General features: G+C 42.4%; 1 protein-coding gene and 1 gene segment (V, D, J or C); both read right to left on the bottom strand.

Annotated features, from left to right (window-relative positions):
• Positions 1-1,358: 1,358 nt before the first annotated feature.
• LOC145356144 (immunoglobulin lambda variable 6-57-like) lies at positions 1,359-6,621 on the bottom strand. The segment is given in 3 exon segments: positions 1,359-1,591; positions 6,086-6,433; positions 6,573-6,621. Coding segments are annotated over 3 exon segments (630 nt in total).
• Positions 6,622-19,842: 13,221 nt separating this feature from the next.
• On the bottom strand, positions 19,843-25,027 carry LOC145356143 (immunoglobulin lambda-1 light chain-like). The gene is made up of 3 exons (XM_080208752.1): positions 24,979-25,027; positions 24,494-24,841; positions 19,843-20,165 (listed from the first exon to the last, which is right to left on the bottom strand). The coding sequence occupies exons 1-3, from the start codon at positions 25,025-25,027 to the stop codon at positions 19,843-19,845; spliced, it is 720 nt and encodes a 239-aa protein (XP_080064878.1).
• Between the last annotated feature and the right edge of the window lie 210 nt (positions 25,028-25,237).

Below are 25,237 nucleotides of genomic sequence, written 5' to 3'. Positions count from 1 at the left end.
ACTCAGCCAATCAGAGAACAAAGCCTTGTACTTTCTCTCTCCTGCCCACAGCAAATTCCCGACCTATACATTCAAATAAATGCATCTCTTTTACGTCTCACTGTTTCAGACTAACTCACAGTTGAAAATCTTTCTCTGTGTTACCTTAACACATCTTTTCCTAACATTAAAGCCGCCTATTACACCTCCGCATCCTCTCCTCAGCGAAATCAGCCCAACATATTCATTTCCCTGATAGGTACATAGTCCCAATTCTAGTAAAAATCTGGCAAATAGTTTCTCCACTTTCTCATATCCTACAAGATCATTTTTGAAGCATGTAGACCATAGATGAGTACAATTCTGTAAAAGTCTAATAAATCCACGAATGTTTTGTTTTGTTCTTGTGTAAGTACGCCGGCACCATTTTTTTGCACTTTTCACCAACTGCGCAACTTCTTGCTACTTTAAACAATTTGTGTCTTGCAAGCCCAAATCTAACTGAACAAATAAAACATCGATGTATCAAAGGGGCGTCCTATCGACTTTGTTATTCGTATTAAGATGAAGGAGTAAAAAATAGCAAACTTGGTCCTGAACTGGTTTGAGTCACTGAAGATGCATTTGGGTGACTTGTTATTAAAGCGCCTGCTTCAGTATAATCATTATAGTCCTATTAAAATAATCGGTCAGCTTACTTAGAAATGACTGGCATTACCAGAACTTGCATTGCATCTGGTGTATTAAGAAATGAGGCAGTGACAGAGTTTGCCCTGAATTTTTGGAACCAGGAGGTGAAGAACTGTCTGCCCTTTAATGTATTTCTGTAATCTGTACTCGCAGTTCAGCCCTTTCATCACAATACCAGAATGTAACTCAGTCCATTAAAAAATATTGCAATATTACTTCAATTTAATGTCATCGACCGTCTCCTTGTTGCGCCTGGATGTCACTGACTTTAAATAAAATGTGCAGAATATCACAATGATATAATCTCACTATTTAATTCCATTAAGAATGTTGCCATTAATTGTTTTTCAGGGGAAGAGAGAGAATAACAGAACATGAGACGCGATAACGGGATAATGATTCTATTACACAGCGGCATCAATGACATTACACTGAAGCTTTGATCCATTCAGAGTGAACACAGTTAAATTGAAATTAATGGAATCAGCCGATCTGCTACAAACTGTGATGAATGTTTGAAATGTTCCACTATTTGCCGAATTTATTTAGAAATAAAACTTTACTAACGGCAAAATACAAAAACGCTTTAGATGCATGTATCACATACAGCTGGATCTGGAGATGCTTGTTCGAAGCGGGTTTGCTTGAGTCTCGTGTTTAACCACACAGGAGTAAAGCTCGTGTGAGTTTCAGTCTGAGGCTGACAGAGTCAGGTAACTGCTCACACTGAACGTGTTGTCCGCCTCCTGCTGGATCCGACTGGTCTCAACCCCATTCCCTCTGACGCTGCCATCGACAGTCCATTCAATCTCCGCAGCTCCCGGGTTAAAACCGCTCACCAAACACACCAGGGTCGCTATGTTCTTCGCTGTGAGTTGATCCGATGAAGGCGGAAGGAGAGACACAGTGGGGCTCCGTGGACCTGGAAAGTAGAGAGAAATGATTGCACATCCATGAAGAATCGGCATAAATGTCTCAATCGTTGTTTAGCCTTTTTTTTAAAAATCGGTATTATTCTACAAGAACGTATATTTAAGTCACGGGTAGATAGGTTTCTGATAGACAAGGGAATTCAGGGTTATGGCGTGAAAGCGGGTAAATGGAGCTGATCCACTTCAGATCAGCCATGATCTTGTTGAATGGCGGGGCAGGCTCGAAGGGCTAGATGGCCTACTTCTGCTCCTATTTCTTATGTTCCTATGATCTTATGTATAGATTTTATACAATGGAGTCTTATTGATGCAACATGCAAAAAGGCTGGGTCTTTGTTTTCTGGATCATATACAACCTGGGAAGGTTTTCCTTCTTTTCCCTGAACGGACAGGAGCATACAAAGAAAATCGGATCTAAAGGAAATAGTGGAGTCTGAAATATTAAAGAGAAAAATAAGACGGGAGGTGTAGTGATCCAGATGTGATCTGACGCAACGCTGTCCGAGCCACCGTCTCAACCACTGAGAATTTCAGAATAACACTAATCACTCAGAATTTGGAGTCAATATTGGAACCTATGCTGACGGCTACATTTCTGGAGTTTGCAACTCCAAAACCTCGATTCTAAACAATGAAACCAATTGTTTGCTTCTGGCACCGTTTACTTCTCTGACGCAAGTCCTATATACTGGACTGTTATTTGGATTTGTGTACATTCTTTGCCACGGCTCCGCACCGTGTCCCGCCCAGACCAACAGTGACGATGTAGCGAAAATCTGAACAAATATCTCCCTGTCGCAATGGAAATGTTTGGAGGCATTTTTTTCCGAGTGGAGTGTCACAAGCGATTTGTTGCAGCTGAGAGGAAGAGTTTCTAATAAATATTGTGAACAATTCTAACATATAACAACATAACTTAATGACACCCTCAAAAGGCCAGCAATAAACCAAACATGTTCTCATAATTATTTATCTCTTACACCTACTCGCCAAAGCAATTGGACTGTGAGATCTTACTGTGCTTAGATAGGGAGCCATGATTCTGACATTTGAAGAATGATTCGACTTCACAAACACTTAATCGTGAAAATGTTGTGAAGTCGTGGTCGGCGCTAATTCAACGCAGGTTTGCATTTTCTTTCCTTTGTCATTAGTCGATATTCGCAAAGCTGAAAGGGCGTTGTATCAGAATCTCGTCTCTTGAAGTGACCATTCACCAATTAAGTTACCATCTATCACAGTCAACGAGGAAACGCTCAGTAAATACGTTAAGATATTGTAAGGCATCGAAGAAAGGGTTCAGATATGAATATTCATTTCAAACTAAAAGGATAAGTACAGTTCGCCCTGACATTGAGGTATTATGTCGGCTACAACAACAGTATGGGTTTTGTCGCTGTTGGTGTAAAAGTCGATTGTCTTTGGAGCTAGAAATTCGTCTTATATTTAGAAATGTAATTTGGATGTTGAAACTGAGTCGGCAGACAAATGCCGCCACCCTTATTTCAATGTTGATATCCTTTTCCTGCGCCCCCGAAAGTTTCGCTGGATTACCTCAAAAGTTTGCACCGATGAGCAAGTGTGAAGATCAACTTCTATTTCAAGGGCAGCGGGCTTCAGTGAATTATTTTTACACCGGCATTTTCACCAGATCTGATTTCTTAAAGTAATAACTATAACATTCAAGAGCATTTTTTCCCTTTTGCCTCATGCTGGTCCATTTCACCGTAACATAGTCCAGCAAACAAATGACTCGAAGAAGAAAATAATAAAAAAAAGGAAAGGAAGATTGAGAAGGGAAGAGACCATGATCACAGTTTTCCAATCGTGCCCGGAGCAGGCTTGACTCTCGGAAACAGGAAGACAGATGAAATTGTCAAAGGGCGAAAGGGTGGTAGCATAATTATAGACCAGAGAACCTAACCTCACTGAAGGGAGAACGAATGGAATAAACATGGCATAATCAAATACAGCGATCACGGCTTTGCTGGCGGAAAATCTTAACCCACAGCGTGAATTGGTATTTCTGAGCAGGCAGCATGAAGCGGTGAATGACGGCAACATTTTTGGTATAGTCTACATGGATTTTAGCAAGGTCCTTGTTAAGTTCACACATAGGATGAACAGGTTGGATCCGAAATTGGCTCAAAGGCAGGAAACAAAGGGTCTGTATATCAATGAGTGCCTGTATGATTGTTGTTAGGTGACACAAATTTAACAATGTGTTTGCGAACAAAAAAGCTGGATAATGCAGGAAGACAACATTGGACTAGTCAGATAAATTCAACAGCGGCAACTGAAATTAAATGCGGAAAAGTGCGAGGAACTGCACTTCAGGAAGACCAACAAGACAAGCGAGTACACTGTATAAATGGGAAAATGCCGAGAAATGTAGAGAAATTAGGGAACAGAAAATGCATGTCCACAGATCCAGAAGGCGGCTGAACAAGTGGACATACTAGCAAAGAAGGCATAAGCGGAGGTAGAGATTGTTAGAGCTTGGAGGTTATGCTGAAACTGCTGGAAAGATGCAGAGGAAAAATGTTATTGTACGAGTGCGAGTACAGGGAGATCTAGAGGGATGTCGGCTGGACTGGAATATTTAGTTATAAGTAAGTATTGAATTGTCCTTTACTTTAGAACAGACGAGGCTGAAAGGAAATCGAGTTGAAGGCATAATATTCTGAGGTGTCTGGGCAGAATGGATCGGAAAACAGTATTGCCAATGGTTGAGGGGTCGATAAGAACAGGACTTGGATTTGTCGTTAGAAGTGGAAGCTTTAGCGGAGATTGGAAGGGAATAGTTTCACCCAGAGGGTTTAGGGGATGTGGAACCTCCTGCTGGAAAACCTGTTTGTGGCAAATTAATGAACACTTAAACTAACATACAATGTGTAATTTAAAGGCTAATGAATAAATTTAGATAGTTCCTTGTGAACCAGTGCAGACAGAATTGGCCAAGTAGATAGTAACAATGATGCAAAGATATACCATTCTATGATTCTGCGAATATATTCTATTGCTTTTCTCCCTCATTGACGCACAGGAGCGACAGCGTCGGTATCTATAAGGTAGACTGCCGTAACTCCGACAACAGCTTCCAAACCAGCCATGTCTTCCACTGGACCAACACAAGGGCACCAGATGCACGACAACAACATCAGTTGGTAAATCACCAACGAGCCGCACAGCATACCAAAGTAGAACTGTACCGCCTTTCCTTCACTGTCGCCTGGCCAAAATCTCTTAACTCCCTCCCTAACAGGTCTGCGGTGTACCTATGACACTTGGATGACATTTGTTTGAGAATGCGGCTCACCACCACTTTATCCATGGATATTAGGCGGGGTGGGGGGGGGGTCGGTTTGGTGCAATGAATGTTACCTTTCTGATCACATCCCATCAGTCAAATAATATTGGCAGTAATCTCCATCTTTTGTTCTATTACTACTAACTGACAGTCACAGAACCAACAACAATCTGAACGAGTCCACAACAATACTCAAAAACCTGACCACCTTATTCCGGGACATTCCAAAACAACACATTGAATGCGAAGAAAATGAACCATAATTTCCAAAGAAAGCAAATATTCCACGCATCATTGATATTTGTTGCGATGTGATCCAGTTCCAATCAGGGTCGATTATTACTGGCGGAATTCCGGCAACAGTATGGTTATTTTGGACACCCGGGATTAATGCAAAACATTAGGCTGAGAATTTTGTACTGAACGGTTTTCAGTGAGTTTGGGGACCAGGGTGAGCCGCACCCAGTCACCCACAGTATCATTCCGCAGACATAATGCAGTCTTGCTTTAAATGGAATGAAACAGCCTGATGTAAACGCTTTGAATGCAATTCTAACCCTTTAAACCAGACTACAGGGGCAGAGTATGAAAGAACCTGAACCATTGTGTCCCTTCATACAATCATGGAATTATAGACCACAATCGGTGGCCGATTGTAGCTTGTACAAACTTCCCCATTTAGCTCATTTGCATGCCTGTTTTTTCACTTTTGAAATGTTTATCGTCTTCCTAATTATAGTTCCGCTCGCAGTGTTCATAAAGCTAGGGAACTCCACTTCTAACACTGGCTAAGCGAAGGGAAACATTCCATCTTTCTAGCAATCGCATTCTCAATCATCTCCTCGCACTGCCGGCTCGATCAGATGGTTCAAAATTCTGCACAGTCCCAGCAGATCAGACCGGAAGCTTCCAGTGAAATGAATTTCACTCGTAATTAAAATGCCCCTTTACCCTATCACATAACAGCACACACTCCAGACAATCGCCGAAGTTCTGAGCCCAGCTATCACTGCAATATCATTTCCTGCTGAATCAAAGATCCCCCATAACAATATTTTAGGAGCAATCATTGTGATTTGCACGAATTCAGTCCACCTATCCGACCGTTTCCAAGTACATTTTGTTATTTAGAAAGCGTCACAAATGTTAGAGGAGAGTTAAGTGATTTACTTACTGCCCAGATTCAGCTTCGTTCCACTCCCGAAAATGATTCTAACTGCACTGCTGAGCCGAGCAGCACAGTAATAATCTGCAGCGTCCTCCGATTGCACGTTGGTGATGGTTAAATGCATCTTGTTACTCGATGAGTCCACAGACCCGGCGAATCGATTCGGAATACCCGAAGCCAGACCTTTGTACTCGGACCAAACAAGCACAGGGGCGCTGTCGGGTTTCTGCCAGTACCAGCTCGCCTGGTTGCTGTTAATGGTGCCTCCGGACATGGTGCAAGTGATGGTGACGGTCTTTCCCGGTGAGGACGAAATGGATCCTGGTTGGGTCAGGACAGGATCCGCAATTGTACCTGGTGAAATGCAAAGTATTGTCAGACACACACTGTGAAATGTTGAATATAGCTCACAATTCAGGTTCGTGAAAACACAAGCGCAAAAGCAGATAATGTGCAAAAATGAGCGTTACTTCAGGCCGACGCCCGTACTTACTGTGGAAACAGAGTATCAGTGCGGCGAGAACTCCAATCGATTGTGTCATGGTGAAGGTTTGGGGACAGGAAAATAAATCCTGACACGAACGCGCTTCTGAGTCCATTCCAACCTCTCCTTAAAAAGACTCAAACACCGCAAGGCGAATGAATATGAAATACGTATGCAAATTTCCTGTCACGTGATACTGAAACGAAGATCTCCATTTCGGTATTGTCTGATATTTGCAGAATGAACACGTCAGCCATTTTGGAAAATAAGAAATATAAATCTCCCAATCTACAGAACAGCATGTAAGATGCCTCAATACCCACCCCAAAAAAACAAACGGTGCGGTGAAACATAAAACAGATTAAATGAATCGTGTCTTGATCTCTGGAACCTGCAGATTACAATAAATAAATGTTGGGGACAGTAAGCTGTTTAATAGACGTAACGTCCTTGGCGAATAAATTAGAGACGAAAAGTGTGAGTTGAGATGTCATGTGCGCACAGAGAGGCCTAAGGCCATACTCCTTCTTGGCTTTTCGCGATTGATGGATAGATAGGTAGACAGACAGACAGATAGATAGATAGATAGACAGATAGACAAAGAAATAGATAGATAGATAGACAGACAGAAAGATAGATAGAATGATAGATAGAGAAATAGATACATAGATCGATTGATAGATAGATTGACTGACAGATAGACAGAAAGATAGACAGACAGATAGTCAGAGAGATAGATAGATAGATAGTTAGATAGATGGATAGATCGACAGATAGATAGATAGATAGATAGATAGATAGATAGATAGATAGATAGATAGACAGACAGGCAGAGAGATGGATAGAGATAGATAGTCAGATAGATAGGTAGAAAGAAAGATAGATAGATGGATAGATAAATAGCGAGATAGATAGATGGATGAATGGATGGATAAACAGACAGACCGATAGATGGATAGATAGACAGGCAAACAGATGGATAGAGATAGATAGTCAGATAGATAGATAGATAGCTATCTGAAGTGAGTGAATGATGGACAATTCTGGAGAAACATTTTATGACCTATCTAGAATGTGATTGAGGTGCCAAGACTGCCCACTCAGCTTTATTCAAGTGTTGGAAACCCAAGGCATACACAGTGAGTTAAGCCTTGGCAAAATGAAATGCTCGAGGGAACAGAGCTTTCGCATGACTTTCGTTGTTTGATTTGAGGGGTATATTTTCTGTCATAGGAAACAATACTTTGAGAATCTCAAAGCATTTGCCGACGTCGGAATGAGCTGAAAATAGCAGTTTTTTAAAATCAGGTTTCTGATGACCGGTTACCCTCCCCCTCAACACCACCCTCTCCTCCCGCCTCCCGACAGTATTGCAGAAGCCATCGTACAATGTTCTATTGCTCCCTCATTTGAAAAATTAAACAAAATCAAGCAAGCCCTTTCAATGTTGATAACGTCAGCTTGTCACACACCATCACCCCATGTGTCCTTGAACAATTGTGAGAAGTAACATTTTGGTTATGCAGCTGAGGCGCACAGACGAGAACGAGAAGAAATGAATTAATTACTTCGCCTGGAGAGCTGCCGATCGCGGTGCAGAGGCAGTTGTGTCAGTATAAAGAATTCGAGAAGGTTGATCGCAGAAAGAGGGCAATCAGCCCATCGCATCCATGTCGGTTCTGTAAAGGAGCGATAGAACTGGAATTTCTGTCTTGCTCTTACTTCAGTTTTCAACATTCTTTCCGCCTTTTTGACAGGGATTGTTAAATCCTCTTCCACGAGCCCTTGATCCAATTGTCTCCAGATCATTAAGAGTCGCAACATATTTACCCACCACCAGCCCTCTTCTGTTCCTGTTGCTGTTCACAGGTTATTTCAAATGTTTGCCTTCTGGTGATCAAACTTCCGACATTTGAAGCAGCTCCGACTTTCTTTATCCAACACCTTTAAAAACGTCTTTATCAAATCTACTTGCGGCTCTCAGGAGAACAACTCCACGTTTCACGTCCTTACATCTAACTGAGGACTTTTATCCTGGAAACATGCTAATACACCTTCCTGCACACTCTCCAAAGCTCTGAAATACTTTGGAAGAATTTTGTCAAGAACTGAACTAATACTCTAGCTGGGGTCTAAGAAAGATAAAAGGGTTAACATATTTGCTTGCATTTGGACTCGGTTGTTGGAATTTTACTGACTCCCGTGTGGACAGAATGAAGGGTGGGGAAGGAATATTAAATTTTTACCATCAGTGGGAAAATTTCCAAACGGCGGTCAGGTAGAGGGATCAGGAGCATGTAATTAAAGTTGTTAGGCTGAAAGAGATCGCAGGGTATTTACTGAAAGGATATGTCTCAGATTCACATCATGCAGTGCAGTCAGTACCCAGGGAGTGAGAGGTTTAAGGCCTTGCCTGTGGGTGGAATGCACAGAGTTGACATCTGCAGTGTGGAGAGAGGGAGACAGACAGACACGAGTTCAGTTTAACGCAAGGAGTCGGCAGGAGCGAGAGAAGAACCACCCTCATGGTGTGTGAGCCGAATCGGAAAACGATTGGCATAGGGCCAGGAATTTAGGTTAAAGTTGACTGAAGACGGTATGCAGCTGAAATATCAGACAGAAAGCGGGCCTACTTCATGGAGATGTTAAAGTCCCAACATCTCCAATGATTGCGCCCGAGCGGGAGAAAAAGTTTTAAACTTTACCACTAGTGACAGAGCTGAAGATTGGGAAGAATATAAAAACAGAAGAAAAATGACCAAGAAAATAACAACAAAAGAGAGTTAAGAATATGCGAGAATTTTAGCTGGACATATTAAAAGAATGTAAGAATTTCTACATGCTTTTAAAAAGGAAAATGCTCACTAGAATAAGTGTGCTTACTCTGGAAAAGAAACGTCGAAAACCCATTATGCGAACTGAGGAAATGGCAGAAGAATTGATATATTTTCTCTGCCTCGGCTGTAGAATACATAAATAATGTCCCAGAAATACTTGCAGGTGAAGAGGGAGAAGGGAGCGAGGAACATAAAGCAATGAGAACCATCAGGTCAATGCTACTGAGAAAGCGGTCAGAACTGAAGGCTGTCAAGTCACTTGGACATGATAGAGGTGGGCAAGATACCCTTAGGGAGAGTAAATGCAGACGCGAAGGGCCGATTGGCCTTCTTCTGCATTGTAGTGATTTTATAATTCTATGAGATCGGGAAATAGCAGACCGAACTCCTCTATTCAAGAAAGGAAAGAAACTGAAACATGTAACTACAAGCCAATTAGCCTAACATCTGTCAAAAGTCAAATGCTCAAATCTACTATGAGAAGGTTATGGCGTGGCACTTGCAATTATGTAGAGCCAACATGGTTTTGTATAAATGAAGCCATACGGTGCTAATTTCATATAGTTACTGGAGCAACTTATCAGTAACGTGAATAAAGAGGAACCTGTAGACTTGGATTTCCAAAACGTATTTAATAAGAAACAGTTTCAAAGATACATTATGAAATGCCAAATAGGAGGTCATCATGTATGGGATAACGTTCATCACGAATCGAGGACTGGTTGCCTCACAGAAACAGACAGGTGGGGTAACTGAGCCATTTGTTTGTTGGGGGAGGGGCAAACTGTAGCCGGCGGTGTATCACAGGATTATATCTGGGGCCTAAACTGTTATCAATTTATAGAAATGACATGAATGATGGGACGAATTGTTTGCAACTTTTTCTCACGACTTTAATACAGGAGGGGAAGTAAATTGTGGGGTTAGCATTAATGGTATCCAAAAGGATTTAGATAGGTTACGTGAGTGGTAAAAAGAAACAGGTGGAGTATAATGTGGTGAAATGCGAATTGGTCCACTTTGGCAGGAAGAATGGAAAGCTGCAAATTATTCATACGGACATGAGAGTGCAAAGGTCTGCAGCACTGGGGAATCTGGGTGCCCCGGAACGTGATTCACAAAACTTTAGCATGAAGCTGTAAGTGATGAGGAAAGCAAATGCAATGTTGTCACCTATTGCATGTGGGATGGAATATAAAAGTAGGGAAGATTCGCTACAAATTTGTCGTGCTTTGTCGCGAGCACATCTAAAGTACTTTCCTGTTAGCCCGGGTACCTCAGAACGGATACAATAGCACCAGCAACATTCGGAGAAAGGTGCCCCCTTCAGATGAAAGGGATATCATATTGGGAACGGTTGGAGAGTTGTGTCTTGTACCCATTAGAGTTTAGGAGAATTCAATGTGATCCTGCTGAAACACCTACTATCCCGAGGGAAGTTGAGACGGCGAATGCTGAGGAAGTGCCTCTCCTCCAAGTAGACTAGAAGGAGGGGACATGAATTAAAATAGGAGGTTTTCCAGTTGAGATGGGGATTAAGAGAATTTCACTTTCCGTAAAAGACATTAGTCTGTGGAACTCTGTTTACCAGGAATATCCCATCGTGAATGGTAGTGGATAATTAAACAACTCACTGGAAGAGAAGACATCACAGATGTGCCTATCCTCAATGATCAGTGAAAAAGATAAGGCTAAAGCCTTCGCAACAATCTCCTGTCACATCTGCCGAGTGGATGATCCATCTTGGCCTTCTAAAGAAATGGTCAACATCGCGGATGTTAAGCTTCAGCCAATTCAATGCGCTCCACGTGATACCAAGAAATGCCCGAACGCTGTTGGATACTGCAAAGGCTTTGGGCCCTAAAAATATTCTGTCCACAGTTCTGAAGACTTGAGCTCCAGACCATGCCGCCCCGCCTGTCAAGTTGTTTCAGGGCGTCTACTACACTGGCATCTACCCGTCATTGCAGAAAATTGCCCAGTTATGTCCTCTATGCAAAAAGAAGGGCATCTCTAACCTTATTCATCAACCATCAGGCCACTCCAGATCATCAGCAAGTTGATGGAAGGGGTCATTAACAGCGCAATCAAACGGCAGGAATTTAGCAGGAACCTACTCACGGACACATAGTTTGGATTCCGTTAGTCACTCAGCGCCTGACTTCAGTACAACTTTGAGTCAAACATGGACAAGTGTAATTGAATGTCAGATGTGAAGTGACTGTCTTTGACGTCAAGGCAGCACGGGTGGAATTAAGGAGCTCGAGGAATAATGGAGTCAATTAGATTTAGAGGGAAATTTCTATGCTGGCTGGGGTCATACCTGGCACAGGCGAAGAGTCTTGCTGTGGTTGGAGTTCAATCCTCTAATTTGCATACTTCTCTGCAAGAGTTTCCCAAGATGCTATCCTAGGCCCAACTATCTTCAGCTGCTCTATCAATAACGTTCCTTGCATCATAATGTCAGCAATGGGGATGATCGCATAGTGTACAGTACCATTCCTGCACCCTCAGAGAATGCAGCCGTCCATGCCCAAATGCAGGAAGTCCAGGACAATATCCAAGCTTGGGTTGGCAAGTGGCAAGTATCCTTCGGGACAAAGTAGTGCCAGGAAATGACCAATCAACAACTAATCATTGTCCTTTGACTTTCAACGGTAATGCCGCCACTGTCGACTTCCTAAGGCCGACCATTGACCAGAAACTGAACTTGTCTTGAGATTTAAATATGGTGGCTCCAAGAGCAGGTCAGAGGGCATGAATCCTGTTGCAAGTGTCTCACTTCCTGACTCCCAAGTCTGTCCACCATCTGCGAGGCACAAGTCAGTATTGTGATGGAATATTTGCACTCGCCAGGAGAGTGCAGCTTCTATAACTTTCAAGAAGCTCACATCATCCAGGACAAAAGTTGACTGGCACCTCTTCCACAAACTGCCCCCTTCACGATGAACAGTGGCAGCAGTGAGTACCATCTTCACGATGCATTGCAAAAACCCATTCAATGTCCATGGGCCATACCTTACAAAATCTCACCACTCCCGTCCAGAAGGACAAGGGCAGCAGACACATGGGAACACCACCACCTTAGCACTTTCCTCCAAGTCATTCGCAAATTGACCTGGGGATATATTGTTTACTTAGCCCACAGGGACGGCGCTGATTCAACAAAGCAGTTCATCACCATCTTTTCAAGGGTAATTAGCGGTGAGGAATAAATGCTGGTCTCACCAGCGATGCCCACATCCCATTAAAAATGCAGAATTCGATAGATTTCTGATTGAAAAGGGACCCAAAGAGCATAGGGGTGGACCGAATGTCGGGTGGAGCCCACGATCTCATCAGCCACGATCTTAGACATGATCTTCATTCCAATTCATATGATCGTATGATTCGTATTTGCGCCCTTTTTGTCTATTTTTATCCTATCAAATTTCTGAAACTTCGGATCCATTAATGTGGCGCTGGCAGCATTATCTTTAGTGAATGACGCAGGAAAGGAAGTGATAGTAACACATTTAGTGACACTAGATTCTTACTGCATCTCATCATTCGGATTTTCTGATGTTGTGGATATTCACCATGAAAAATGGGAACACATTAAACATCCAAATTAATTGACAATACCTAATGGGAATATTCTGAAAACGACTTTCATGTCCGAATCCCTATTTTCCAAGTGTCCACGTATTTTGCCAGGAATTGATATTTTCAGATATTTTTCGCCGCATATCCACTTCATGTAATAATACTGTGCTTGGCATATCAACTGCAGTATTGCCACCTGCTGGTTCAGGCGCAAAACGCGCCCAGGTTCATTCGAATTCGTTTTAGGTTTCTTTCATCTCTTGTGCATAGTCCAATAGCAAGCATGGAGAATGAAATGACAATTATAACATAAAATTCAGGATAAATTCGGGAGATCTGGCAGCACTTTTGAAGTGAGAAACACAATTTCTGCAAAGGGTTATCCGCACTGCTGTGTTCGGTGTTCAGTCTCTAGTAAATTAAGCGTAAATCCGATCCCTACTTTTATGATGCATTTCAAACGTTTCGAAGACAGGTGCACGCGTAGGCTCAAACAAGGGAGCAGGAACCAACACTGTAAAGCATGCCGGACGCCAAAGACCGGCGACTAATTGCCGGATTAGTATTGCAGAGTCCGGGAACAAGCAATGATTCTAAATCCCATCATGGTATCTGGCAATAAATCTTGAACAAAACCAGTTATAATAATGTTAACAATGAAACTACTGAATTGCTGAAAAAAAACATTCGCTTCATTAACATCATTCCCGGCAGGAAATCTGCCATCCTTACTGAATACATCTGTGACTCCATGTTTTCCATCGGGTACACACACAGAAGTCTGAGGACACGTACCAACCAAGTTAAGAACGGCTTCTTCCCTGCTGCCCTCAGACTTTTGAATGGACCTAGCTCGCATTAAGTTGATGTTTCTCCACACCCTCGTTGCGATTGTTGCACTACATTCTGCACTGTCTCTGTTCCTTCTGTATGAACGGTATGCTTTGTCGGTAAAGCATGTAAGAAAAAATACTTGTCGCTGTATACTATTACATAAAATAGTAATAAATCAAATCAAAAACATTTGTGCTATTAGGGAAACACGTGCACAATACATGACCAGCCATATTGGTGACACGCTGTTCGCAGTGGTATCGATGATGAACTCCTGACCAGATTGGTTTACGTGTTACAGAAAAGCCCGTTCACCTGAAATGGTTTCAAAACAACAGTGAAGTAAGGCCAAAGCGACAGTGGCAGAAGTTTTGTTTTCATTTACGGAGATATTTACAGATGAGAATTAGAGGCCAGGAGTGAAGGAATTTGGGGGAAGAAGAGGCGAATATCAGAGCATATGTAAAACGTAGCAGAAAGCAAGAACATACCTGGTACCATATTGAAAACATACCATTATTTATATAAATTGTAAAGAGTTGAGGCCACAGCACTGATCACGGTAGCACACCACCCCTTACACCTTGCGAATCACAAAATTGTCTTTTTTGCCTTTTCTCTGTTTCCTATTCGCTCGCAAATTTTCTGTCCATGTTCCCACGCCATAAACTCTTATTTTCCGCAATACCCTTTGCTGTGACATCTTATCAAATACTTACTGGAAAACACAGTACATCTACCTGCTCCCCTATATCCATAGCTTGTTACTTCTTCAAATCACTCCAGTAAATTGATTGAACATGACTTCCCTTTGACAAAACTGTGTTGGCTTTATCTGGTTACCGTGAGTTTACTCCTGTGCCCTGCTATCAAACCTTAATAACCGCTGCTAACGTTTTCCTGATATATCACATGTCCAGCTAACTGGTGTTGTTCAACTAACATGTGTTATTTACCGTTATAGGTCGTTTTTTCCTATTGCATTAAGGTATTACAGTCGCTTTTCCCAATCAAACGAATTCCGCAGAATCTGGGGAATTTTGGAACATTAAAACCAACTTATCAATTGTCTCAGTTGTCACTCCTTTTAAGACCTTCGGTGAAAGCTATCAGGATCTGAGGACTTAGCCACCGACATCTTCAAAAACGTCCTTGATGACATTATAATTTTCTTGAGTCCTTCTCTTCCATTTCCTGCTCTACAACTATTTCTACGGTGCAATTTGTATCCTCTACAATGAAGACTAAAGCAAAATGCCTGTCCTCTTCATCTGCAATCATTTCATTTGCTACAAATTCCCCAGACTCAATTTCTATCGGACTGTCGCCCACTCTTTGTACGTTCTTTTATCGTTTAACTTTACAATTTCAAATTGGTGCATTAGTGTCATGAGTAGGCGTACATTAACAGTGCAATAAAGTTATCGTGAAATCCCCCAGTCGTTATAGTCCGGCGCCTGTTTGGGTACACTGAGGGAGAATTAGCAATGTTAAGCACTGTGCCACAGTGCCAAAGGCAAGAAGTAACTAAAACCCCCCAGAGTATTTGGGAAACAAATCAGCTGGTCTGGAAGCATCTGTGGAGACAGAAACAGAGTGAAAATTGAGCCTCCAAAGGTGCCAGATGAAAATATATTCAATGAGCTTTGTTGACCTGAATTTCACTGGAAGAACATAGGAAATCGATCCAATTATAACTTCAGGATGAAGATCGGATAGATTAATAACACCGGTGTTTGCATGAAATGCTAATCGAGCACTGGAGTGCGATTACTTGGATAGATCTTTCAAAGAGCACACTGGGTCAATGGTATTTTTGTGTTGTATTCTTCAGTGAAATGTTTGGGCACTGAGCTCAATATAAAGTTCCTAAGTCATTTATCAATTGTTTTTCCCTATGGAGGGAACCAGGTGTTTATCCTTTCTATGTTCACATATTTTTCTTTAGCTGGGGACACAAAGTTACATAGCCAGTTTTTTATGATCAGGAATGCAAAAGTTTAAATGATGACGAAAAGATTCGGAAGACTCTTCTAAATATTAATAGAAATTACATGTGAAGCGAAGAACAATTGAAAGATTATTGCGAGAGAATGCCTTGGATTAACTGGCCATCGTCACTTCTCTTTGTTCTATCCTAAACGATTGTCCACTGATGCTGAGTCTAATCTGGACTTTACAGCCAAGGCAAACATTCGCTGGAGCCTTCAGTTGCAAGGGCAGGGTCTTTGGGAGAGTCGGTTTGTCTGCTCCGCCAACTCACTTCCCCGCTCATTCTGTGCGCTCCGCAGTCACTGGATATATGGTGGGGGCAGAAATCAGCCATAAGCAAGACATGCACACCGTTCTGCGGAGGAGTAACCACCTCAGGGGACTGACGGCCAACCGTAGGTGCAGCAACTCTGTAGGTTCGAGCGGCGGCGACAGTTCGGATTACAACTGGTCTCGAAAGATGAGACCTGATGTAGGCCAAATAACAGAGGTTCTTGGGGCTTTGGTGCAGCCGATTTCCAAATCCCACTGAGGGAATTGGTGGGGTTCCCCTTGCCGGGCACCAACACTAAGCTCCGCCTGTTAGATTATTGTCTTGACATAGTCCGGTCCCAACCAGGCGAATAATTGTAGTGCGGACAGGATGATGCACTTGACTGATTCTTAATAGGTCACTTAAAGGCCTCAATAGGCTCAAAGAGGCCCTCGCTGCACAACGAATTTATTCTTCCCAATAGTTGGAGGAGATTTCTGATCATCACAGTAGAATTCTTTGTGACACGATGGTGAGATAGAGCTACGTGCTTTCAGAGTGCATAAAAAGTCTGATGTGCTTTGAGATGATGCCGACAAGGGGAACATGTGGATGGGAAAAAGAATGGGGCCAGGGACATATCGTTGAGTTGCTGGCATGGAAGAAGGAAGAGAAGACATTGCAGACAAATCTGTGGATATTCTCTGATAAATAATAAAAGAACCAGGTCATGTGAATATGTCCAAGCAACTGACGAACGATGGAGACTTGTTGGATCGTGTGTGGAATCGTGTCAAAGACCGACGCCAATGCAAAAAGAACAAGCAGTAGGGCGCCACGGCGGTTAGAACTTCTGCCTCACAGCGCCAAGAACCCGGTTTCGATGTCCGGCTTGGGTCACAGTCTGCACGTTCTTCCCATATCTGTGTGGGTGCTCCGTTGCCTCCCACAGTCCGAAAGATGGGCTGATTAGGTGCTTTGGCGATGCTAAATTCTCTCTCATTGGACCCGTACAGGTGCCGGGGTGTGGCGACTAGGAAACTTTCACAATAACTTCATTGCAGTAATTGCAGTTTGAATTACAACCGATAGCTGTAAGTCTACTTCTGACAATGATAAGGAATCTGCCAAAAAAAACTTTAAAACTGAAAAAAAACTGTAATAGTTTGCTATCGTTACAGTTGAATAGAATTTAACTTTGATAAGGGACATATCAGTATTGTGGCAGAAGCAGAAATGCGATTGTGGGGATTCAATGCTGGAATTGTTGGAACAATATTATGGATTTGGGGTTGGTAATATCTTCAAGTAGTTTAGAGAGGAAATGTTATCTGAACATCGGTAGTAGCTTACAAGGAAAGAGGAACAAGGCTGCTTTCAAGGAGAAGTTTGATTGTAATCGGTGTGAAAGTAAGAACAGTATCTGAGGAGAGATAGCAGTTAGTGACATCAACCAAAGTGGGGGCAAAAAAAACAAAGTTCGATGGTCAGTAATTTAGTGGAAACATGGTCAACATGGGCCTAATGGAGAAAATGAGTTGTGACCGGAATGAGGGGATATATGAGAAAAACATCCGAGTCAACTCTAATGCGCGCGAAGCAGTATTTCTTCATTTCACTCCAAAATAGCTTCACTCTAAGAAAAGTGTATGCTCTATTTTGTTCTGGATTATATTATTGGAGCAAAGAACAAGGAAATTGCAGCGTAGGAACAGTCCTTCGGCCGTCCAAGCCTGCACCGACCATGCTACTCGACTTAACTAATACCCCCTACCCTCCAGGGACCATATCCTTCTAATCCCGTTCTATCCATGTGTTTGACAAGACGCTCCTTAAAAGTCACTATCGTATCTGCTTCCACTACCTCCCGGAACGGCGAGTTCCAGGCACCCATCACCCTCTGTGTGAAAATTCTGCCTCCAACATCTCCTCTAAACTTTGCCCGTCGAATCTTAAACATGTGTCCTCTAGTAATTGACTCTTCCACCCTGGAAAAGGCATCTGGTTATCCGCGCTGTCCATGTCTCTCACACTCTTCTATCAGGTCACCCCTCAACCTCCGTCTTTCCAGTGGGAACAATCCAAGTTTCTCCAAGCCCTCCTCATTGCTGATGCCCTCCATACCAGGCAACATCCTGGGAATTTTTTTGTACCCTCTCCAAAGCCTCCATGTCCTTCTAGTAGTGTGACGACCAGCATTGAACACTATATTTCAAGTTTGGCCGAACTAAGCTTCTATAAAGCCGCGAGGGGACTTGCCCATTTTTAAGCCCAGTGCGGGTTACGTCGATTGACCATGCTTAAAATAGCCTCTTAGTGTCCTAGGATGGGTAGTGTAGAGGGACTAGTGGGTAAAATATGTAGGGATATAGGGGTAGGGCCTGGGTGGGATTGCGGTTGGTGCAGACTCGATGGGCGGAATGGCCTCTTTCAGTGCTGTAGGGCTTCTATGATGTGATGAATGATCCTCAGGAATCTATATTGTCTTATTCAGCTAATCAGAGAACAAATCCTTGTACTTTCCCTCTCCTGCCCACAGCAAATTCCCGACTTATACATTCAAATAAATTATTTATTCGTCCTGTCTCCGCTTCTCTTTTATGTCTCACTGTTTCACACTAACTCACAGTTGAAAATCTTTCTGTGTGTTAACGTATCACACCTTTTCCTAACATTAAACCCGCCTATCACACCTCCGCATCCTCTTCTCAGCGAAAACAACCCAACAAATTCATTTTCCTGATAGTTACATAGTCCCAATTCGAGTAAAAATCTGGTAAATAGTTTCTACACTTTCTCATATCCTACAAGAACAGTTTTGAAGTATGTAGACCATAGATGAGTGTAATTCTAAAAAATTCTCAGAAATCCCCCAATGTTTTGTTTTGTTCTTCTGTAAGTGCACCAGCACCATTTTTTTGCACTTTTTACCAACTGCGCAACTTCTTGCTACTTTTAACAATTTATGTCTTGCAAGCCCAAATCTAACTGAAGAAATAAAACAACGATGTATCAAAGGGGTGACCTATCGACTTTGTTATTCGTGTGAAGAGGAATTATATAAAAAAAACAGACTTGGTCCTGAACTGGTTTGAGTCACTGAAAATGCATTTGGGTGACTTGTTAGTAAAGCGCCTGCTTCAGTATAATCATTATAGGCCAATTAAAATAATCGGTGAGCTTACTAAAAAATAACCAGCTGTTCCAGAACTTGCATTGCATCTGGTGTATTAAAAAATGGGACAGTGACAAGCGTTTGTCCTGAAATTTTGGAACCAGGAGGATAAGAACTGTCTGCCCTTTAATGTATTTTAGTAATCTGTATTCGCAGTTCTGCCCTTTCATCACAATACCAGAATGTAACTCAGTCCATTAAAAAATATTGCAATATTACTTCAATTTAATGTCATCCATCGTCTCCTTGTTGCGCCTGGATGTCACTGAATTTAAACAAAATGTGCAGAATATCACAATGATATAATCTCACTATTTAATTCCTTTTAGAATGTTACCATTACTTGTTTTTCAGGGGAAGAGAGAGAATAACAGAACATTAGTTGCGATAACGGTACAATGATTTTATTACACAGCAGTATCAATGACATTACACTGAAGCTTTGATCCATTCAGAGTGAACACAGTTAAATTGAAATTAAGGGAATCAGCCGATCTGCTACAAACTGTGATGAACTGTTTGAAATGTTCCACTATTTGCCGAATTTATTCAGAAATAAAACTTTACTAACGGCAAAATACAAAAACGCTTTCGATGCATGTATCACATACAGCTGGATCTGGAGATGCTTGTTTGAAGCGGGTTTGCTTGAGTCTCGTGTTTAACCACACAGGAGTAAAGCTCGTGTGAGTTCCACTCTGAGGCTGACAGAGTCAGATAACTGCTCACACTGAACGTGTTGTCCGCCTCCTGCTGGATTCGACTGGTCTCAACCCCATTCCCTCTGACGCTGCCATCGACAGTCCATTCAATCTCCGCAGCTCCCGGGTTAAAACCGCTCACCAAACACACCAGGGTCGCCATGTTCTTCGCTGTGATTTGATCCGATGAAGGCGGAAGGAGAGACACAGTGGGGCTCCGTGGACCTGGAAAGTAGAGACAAGGATCGCACATCCATTAAAAATCAGCATAAATGACTGAGTCATTGTTCCACCTTCTTCAAATTGTTTTTTTTAAGTCGGTATTATTCTACAAGAATGTATAGATTTTATACATTGGAGTCTTATTGATGCCAAATGCAAAAAGGCCGGGACTCTGTTTCTAGAACATATACAACCTGAGAAGGTTATTCTTTTTTCCCTGAAAGGACAGGAACATACAAATAAAATCTGATCGAAAGGAAATAGTGGAGTTTGAAATATTAAAGAGAAAAATAGGAAGGGAGTTTCAATACATCCACGTGTGATCTGAGGCAACGCAGTCCGAGCCAATGTCGCGAACACCGAGAATTTCAGAATAACACTAATCACTCAGAATTTGGGGTCAATATTGGAACCTATGCTGACGGCTACATTTCTGGAGTTTGCAACTCCAAAACCTCGATTCTAAACAATGAAATCGATTGTTTGCTTCTGTCACCAGTTACTTCCCTGACGCAAGTCCTACAGACTGGACTGATATTTGGGTTTGTGAACATTCTTTGCTACGGCTTTACACCGTGTCCCGCCCAGACCAACAGTGACGATGCAGCGTAAATCTTAACAAATATCTCCCGGTCGCAATGGAAATGTTTGGAGACATTTTTTCGGAATGGAGTGTCACAAACGATTTGTTGCAGCTGAGAGGAAGAGTTTCTAATAAATATTGTAAACAATTCTAATATATAACAACATAACTTAATGACACCCTCAAAAGGCCAGTAATAAATCAAACATGTCCTCATAATTATTTATCTCACACACCTTGTCGTCAAAGCAGATGGACTGTGAGATCTTTATGTGCTTAGGTAGGGAGCCATGATTCTGACATCGGAAGAATGATTCTACTTCACACTTAATTGTGAGGATTTCTGAGGCCGTGGTCGGCGCTAAGTCAATGCAGATTTGCATTTTCGTTCCTTTGACATGAGTCGATATTCGCAAAGCTGAAAGGGCGTTGTGTCAGAATCTTGTCTCTTTAAGTGACCATTTACCGCTTAAGTTACCATCTATCACAGTCAATGGCGAAACGCTCAGTAAATACGTTAATATATTGTAAGGCTTCGAAGAAAGGGTTCAGATATAAATATCCATTTCAAACTAAAAGTATCAGGCTAACCTTTTACAATTCGCCCTGACATTGAGGTATCATGTCGGCTACAACAGCAATATGGGTTTTGTCGCTGTCGGTAAAAAATCGATTGTCTTTGGAGCTAGAAATTGGTCTTATATTTTTGTTGGAATGTAATTTGGATGTTGAAACTGAGTCGGCAGACAAATGCCGCAAGCCCTTATTTCAAAACTGGCATCTTCTTCCTGCGCCCCCGAGAGTTTCGCTGGATCATCTCAAATGTTTGCACCGATGAGAAAGTGTGAAGATCGACTTCTATTTAGTGGACTTAAGTGAATTATTTTTACACCGGCATTTTCACCAGATCTGATTTCTTAAAGTAATAACTCAATATTCAAAAGCATTTTTTCCCTTTTTGCCTCATGCTGGTCCATTTAACCGTAATATCGCCCAGTAAGCAAATGACTTGAAGAAGCATGTAATAAAAAAGGGAAAGTAAGATTGAGAAGGGAAGAGACCCTGACCACAGCTTTCCAATCGGGACCGGAGCAGGTTTGACTCTCGGAGGCAGGAAGAGAGATGAAATTGTCAAAGGGCGAAAGGCGGGTGGCATAATTATGGACCAGTGAACCTAACCTCTCTGAAGGGAGAACTAATGGAATAAAGCGGCATAATCAAATATGGCGATCACGGCTTCGTTGCCGGAAAATCTCACCCCATAGCGTTAATTGGTATTTTTGAGCAGGTAGCATGAAGCGGTGAATGATGGCAATATTTTTGGTATAGTCTACACGGATTTGAGCAAGGCCCTTGTTAAGTTCACACATAGGATGAACAGGTTGGATCCGAAATTGGCTCAGAGGCAGGGAACAAAGGGTCCGTATATCAATGAGTGCCTGTATGATGTTCGATGATACAAATTTGGCAGTGTGGTTGCAAACAAGAAAGCTGGATAATGCAGGAAGACAATGGACTGATTAGATTAGTGCACCGGCGACAAATGGAATTAAATGCCGAAAAGTGTGAGGAACTGCACTTCAGGAAGACCAACAAGACAAGCGAGTACACTGTACAGATGGGAAAATGCCGAGAAATGTAGAGAAAATTAGTGAACAGAAAACGCAGGTCCACAGATTCTGAAGGCGGCTGAGCAACTGGATATAGTAGCAAAGAAGGCATAGGAGGCATTTACATTTATAAGCTGAGGTAGAGATTGTTAGAAATTTAAGGTTATGCTGAAACTGCTGGAAAGACGCATAGGAAAGATGTAATTGTACGAGAACGAGTACAGGGAGATCTAGAGGGATGTCGGCTGGAATGGAATGTTTAGTTATAAGTAAGCATTGAATTGTCCCTTTTCTTCGGAACAGACGAGGCTGAAAGTAAATCCATTTGAAGGCATAATATTCTGAGGTGTCTGGGCAGAATGGATCGGAAAACAGTATTGCCAATGGTTGAGGGATCGATAAGAACAGGACTTGGATTTGTCGTTAGAAGTAGAAGGTTTCGCGGAAATTGGAAGGGAATAGTTTCACCCAGAGGGTTTAGGGGATGTGGAACCTACTGCCGGAGAGGCTGTTATTGGCAAATTAATGGTCACTTAAACGAACATAGAATGTGTAATTTAAAGGCTAATGAATAAATGTCAGATTGTTACTTGTGAAGCAGTGCAGACACGATTGGCCAAGGAGATTGCAACAATTTTCCAAAGATATACCATTCTATGATTCTGCGAATATCTTATATTGCTTTTCTCCCTCATTGACGCACAGGAGCTACAGTGTGGATATCTATAAGTTACACTGCCGGAACTCCGACAACAGCTTCCAAAACAGCCATGTCTTCCACTGGACGAACACACGGGCACCAGATGCACGGCTACAACACCAAATGGTAAATCCCCAACAAGCCACACAGCATACCAAAGTAGAACTGTACCGCCTTTCCTTCACTGTCGCCTGGCGAAAATCTCTCAACTCCCTCCCTAACATCTCTGCGGTGTACCTATGACACATGGACAACATCGGTTTGAGAATGCGGTTCACCGTCACTTTATCCGTGGATATTAGGCGGGGTTGATGGGGGAAGGTGCAAGGAATGTTACCTTTCTGATCACATTCCATGAATCAATCATATTGGCAGTAATCTCCATCTCTTGTTCTATTATTACTAACAGACAGTCCTAGAACCAACTACAATCTGAACGAGTCCACAACAATACTCAAAAACCTGACAACCTTATTCCGAGACATTCCAAAACAACTGATTGGATGGGAAGAAAATGAGCCGTAATTTCGGAAGAAAGCAAATATTCCGCACATCATTGATGTTTGTTACTGTGTGATCCAGTAACAATCAGGGTCGATTATTACGGGCGGAATTCCGGCAACAATATGGTTATTTTGGACACCCAGGATTAATGCAAAATATTAGGCTGAGAATCTTGAACTGAACGGTTTTTAGTGAGTTTGGGGACCAGTGGGAGTGAGTCGCACCCAGTCACCACACTATCATTCCGCAGACATAATGCAATCTTGCATTAAATGGAATGAAACAGCCGGATGTTAACGCTTTGAATGCAATTCTAACCCTTTAAAGCAGACTACAGGGGCAGCGTATGAAAGAACCTGAACCACTGTGTCCCTTCATACAATCATGGAATTACAGACCACTCTAGGTGGCCGATTGTAGCTTGTACAAACTTCCCCATTTAGCTCATTTGCATGCCTGTTTTTTCACTTTTGAAATGTTTATCGTCTTGCTAATTATAGTTCCGCTCGCAGTGTTCATACAGCTGGGGCACTCCACTCCTAACACTGGCTAAGCGAAGGGAAACATTCCATCTTTCTAGCAATCGCCTTCTCAATCATCTCCTCGCACCGCCGGCTGGATCAGATGGTTCAAAATTCTGCCCAGTCCCAGCAGATCAGACCGGGAGCTTCCAGTGAAATGAGTTTCACTCGTAATTAAAATGCCCCTTTATCTATCACATAACTGAACACACTCCAGAAAATCGCCTAAGTTCTGAGCCCAGCTATCACTGCAATATCATTTGCTGCTGAATCAAAGATCCCCCATAACAATATTTTAGGAGCAATCATTTTGATTTGCACTAATTCAGTCCACCTATCCGACCGTTTCCAAGTATATTTTGTTATTTAGAAAGCGTCACAAATGTTAGAGGAGAGTTAAGTGATTTACTTACTGCCCAGATTCAACTTCGTTCCACTCCCGAAAACGATTCTATTTGCACCGCTGGGGGTAGCACCACAGTAATAATCTGCAGCGTCCTCCGATTGAACGTTGGTGATGGTTAAATGCATCTTGTTATTCGATGAGTCCACAGACCCGGCGAATCGATTCGGAATACCCGAAGCCAGACCATTGTACCCGGACCAAACAAGCACAGGGGCGCTGTCGGGTTTCTGCCAGTACCAGCCCGCGTAGTTGCTGTTAATGGTGCCTCCGGACATGGTGCAAGTGATGGTGACGGTTTTTCCCGGTGAGGACGAAATGGATCCTGGTTGGGTCAGGACAGGATCCGCAATTGTACCTGATGAAATGCAAAGTATTATCAGTCACACTGTGAAATGTTGAATATAGCTCACAATTCAGGTTCGTCAAAACACAAGCGCAGAAGCAGATAACGTGAAAAAATGAGCGTTACTTCAGGCCGACGCCCGTACTTACTGTGGAAACAGAGTATCAGTGCGGCGAGAACTCCAATCGATTGTGTCATGGTGAAGGTTTGGGGAGAGGAAGAAGGAAAATAAATCGTGACACGAACGCGCTTCTGAGTCCATTCCAACCTCTCCTTAAAAAGACTCAAACACCGCAAGGCGAATGAATATGAATTAGGTATGCAAATTTCCTGTCACGTGATATTAGGTCGAAGATCTCCATTTCGGTATTGTCTGATATTTGCAGAATGAGCAGGTCAGCCATTTTG

This window comes from Carcharhinus amblyrhynchos, chromosome 20, assembly GCF_965287045.1.
Source record: "Carcharhinus amblyrhynchos chromosome 20, sCarAmb.v2.hapA, whole genome shotgun sequence".
Classification (NCBI taxonomy): Eukaryota; Metazoa; Chordata; class Chondrichthyes; order Carcharhiniformes; family Carcharhinidae; genus Carcharhinus; species Carcharhinus amblyrhynchos.
This window is presented reverse-complemented; position numbering and strand designations above follow the sequence as displayed.

Excerpts from the sequence above, each read along its gene's own strand:
- LOC145356143 (XM_080208752.1), bottom strand. The coding sequence starts at position 25,027 with ATGACACAATCGATTGGAGTTCTCGCCGCACTGATACTCTGTTTCCAC. Across the intron at positions 24,842-24,978 it reads ACTGATACTCTGTTTCCACA|GTACAATTGCGGATCCTGTC; the intron begins GTAAGTACGGGC and ends GCATTTCATCAG. Across the intron at positions 20,166-24,493 it reads AACGAAGTTGAATCTGGGCA|GTCCACGGAGCCCCACTGTG; the intron begins GTAAGTAAATCA and ends TCTACTTTCCAG.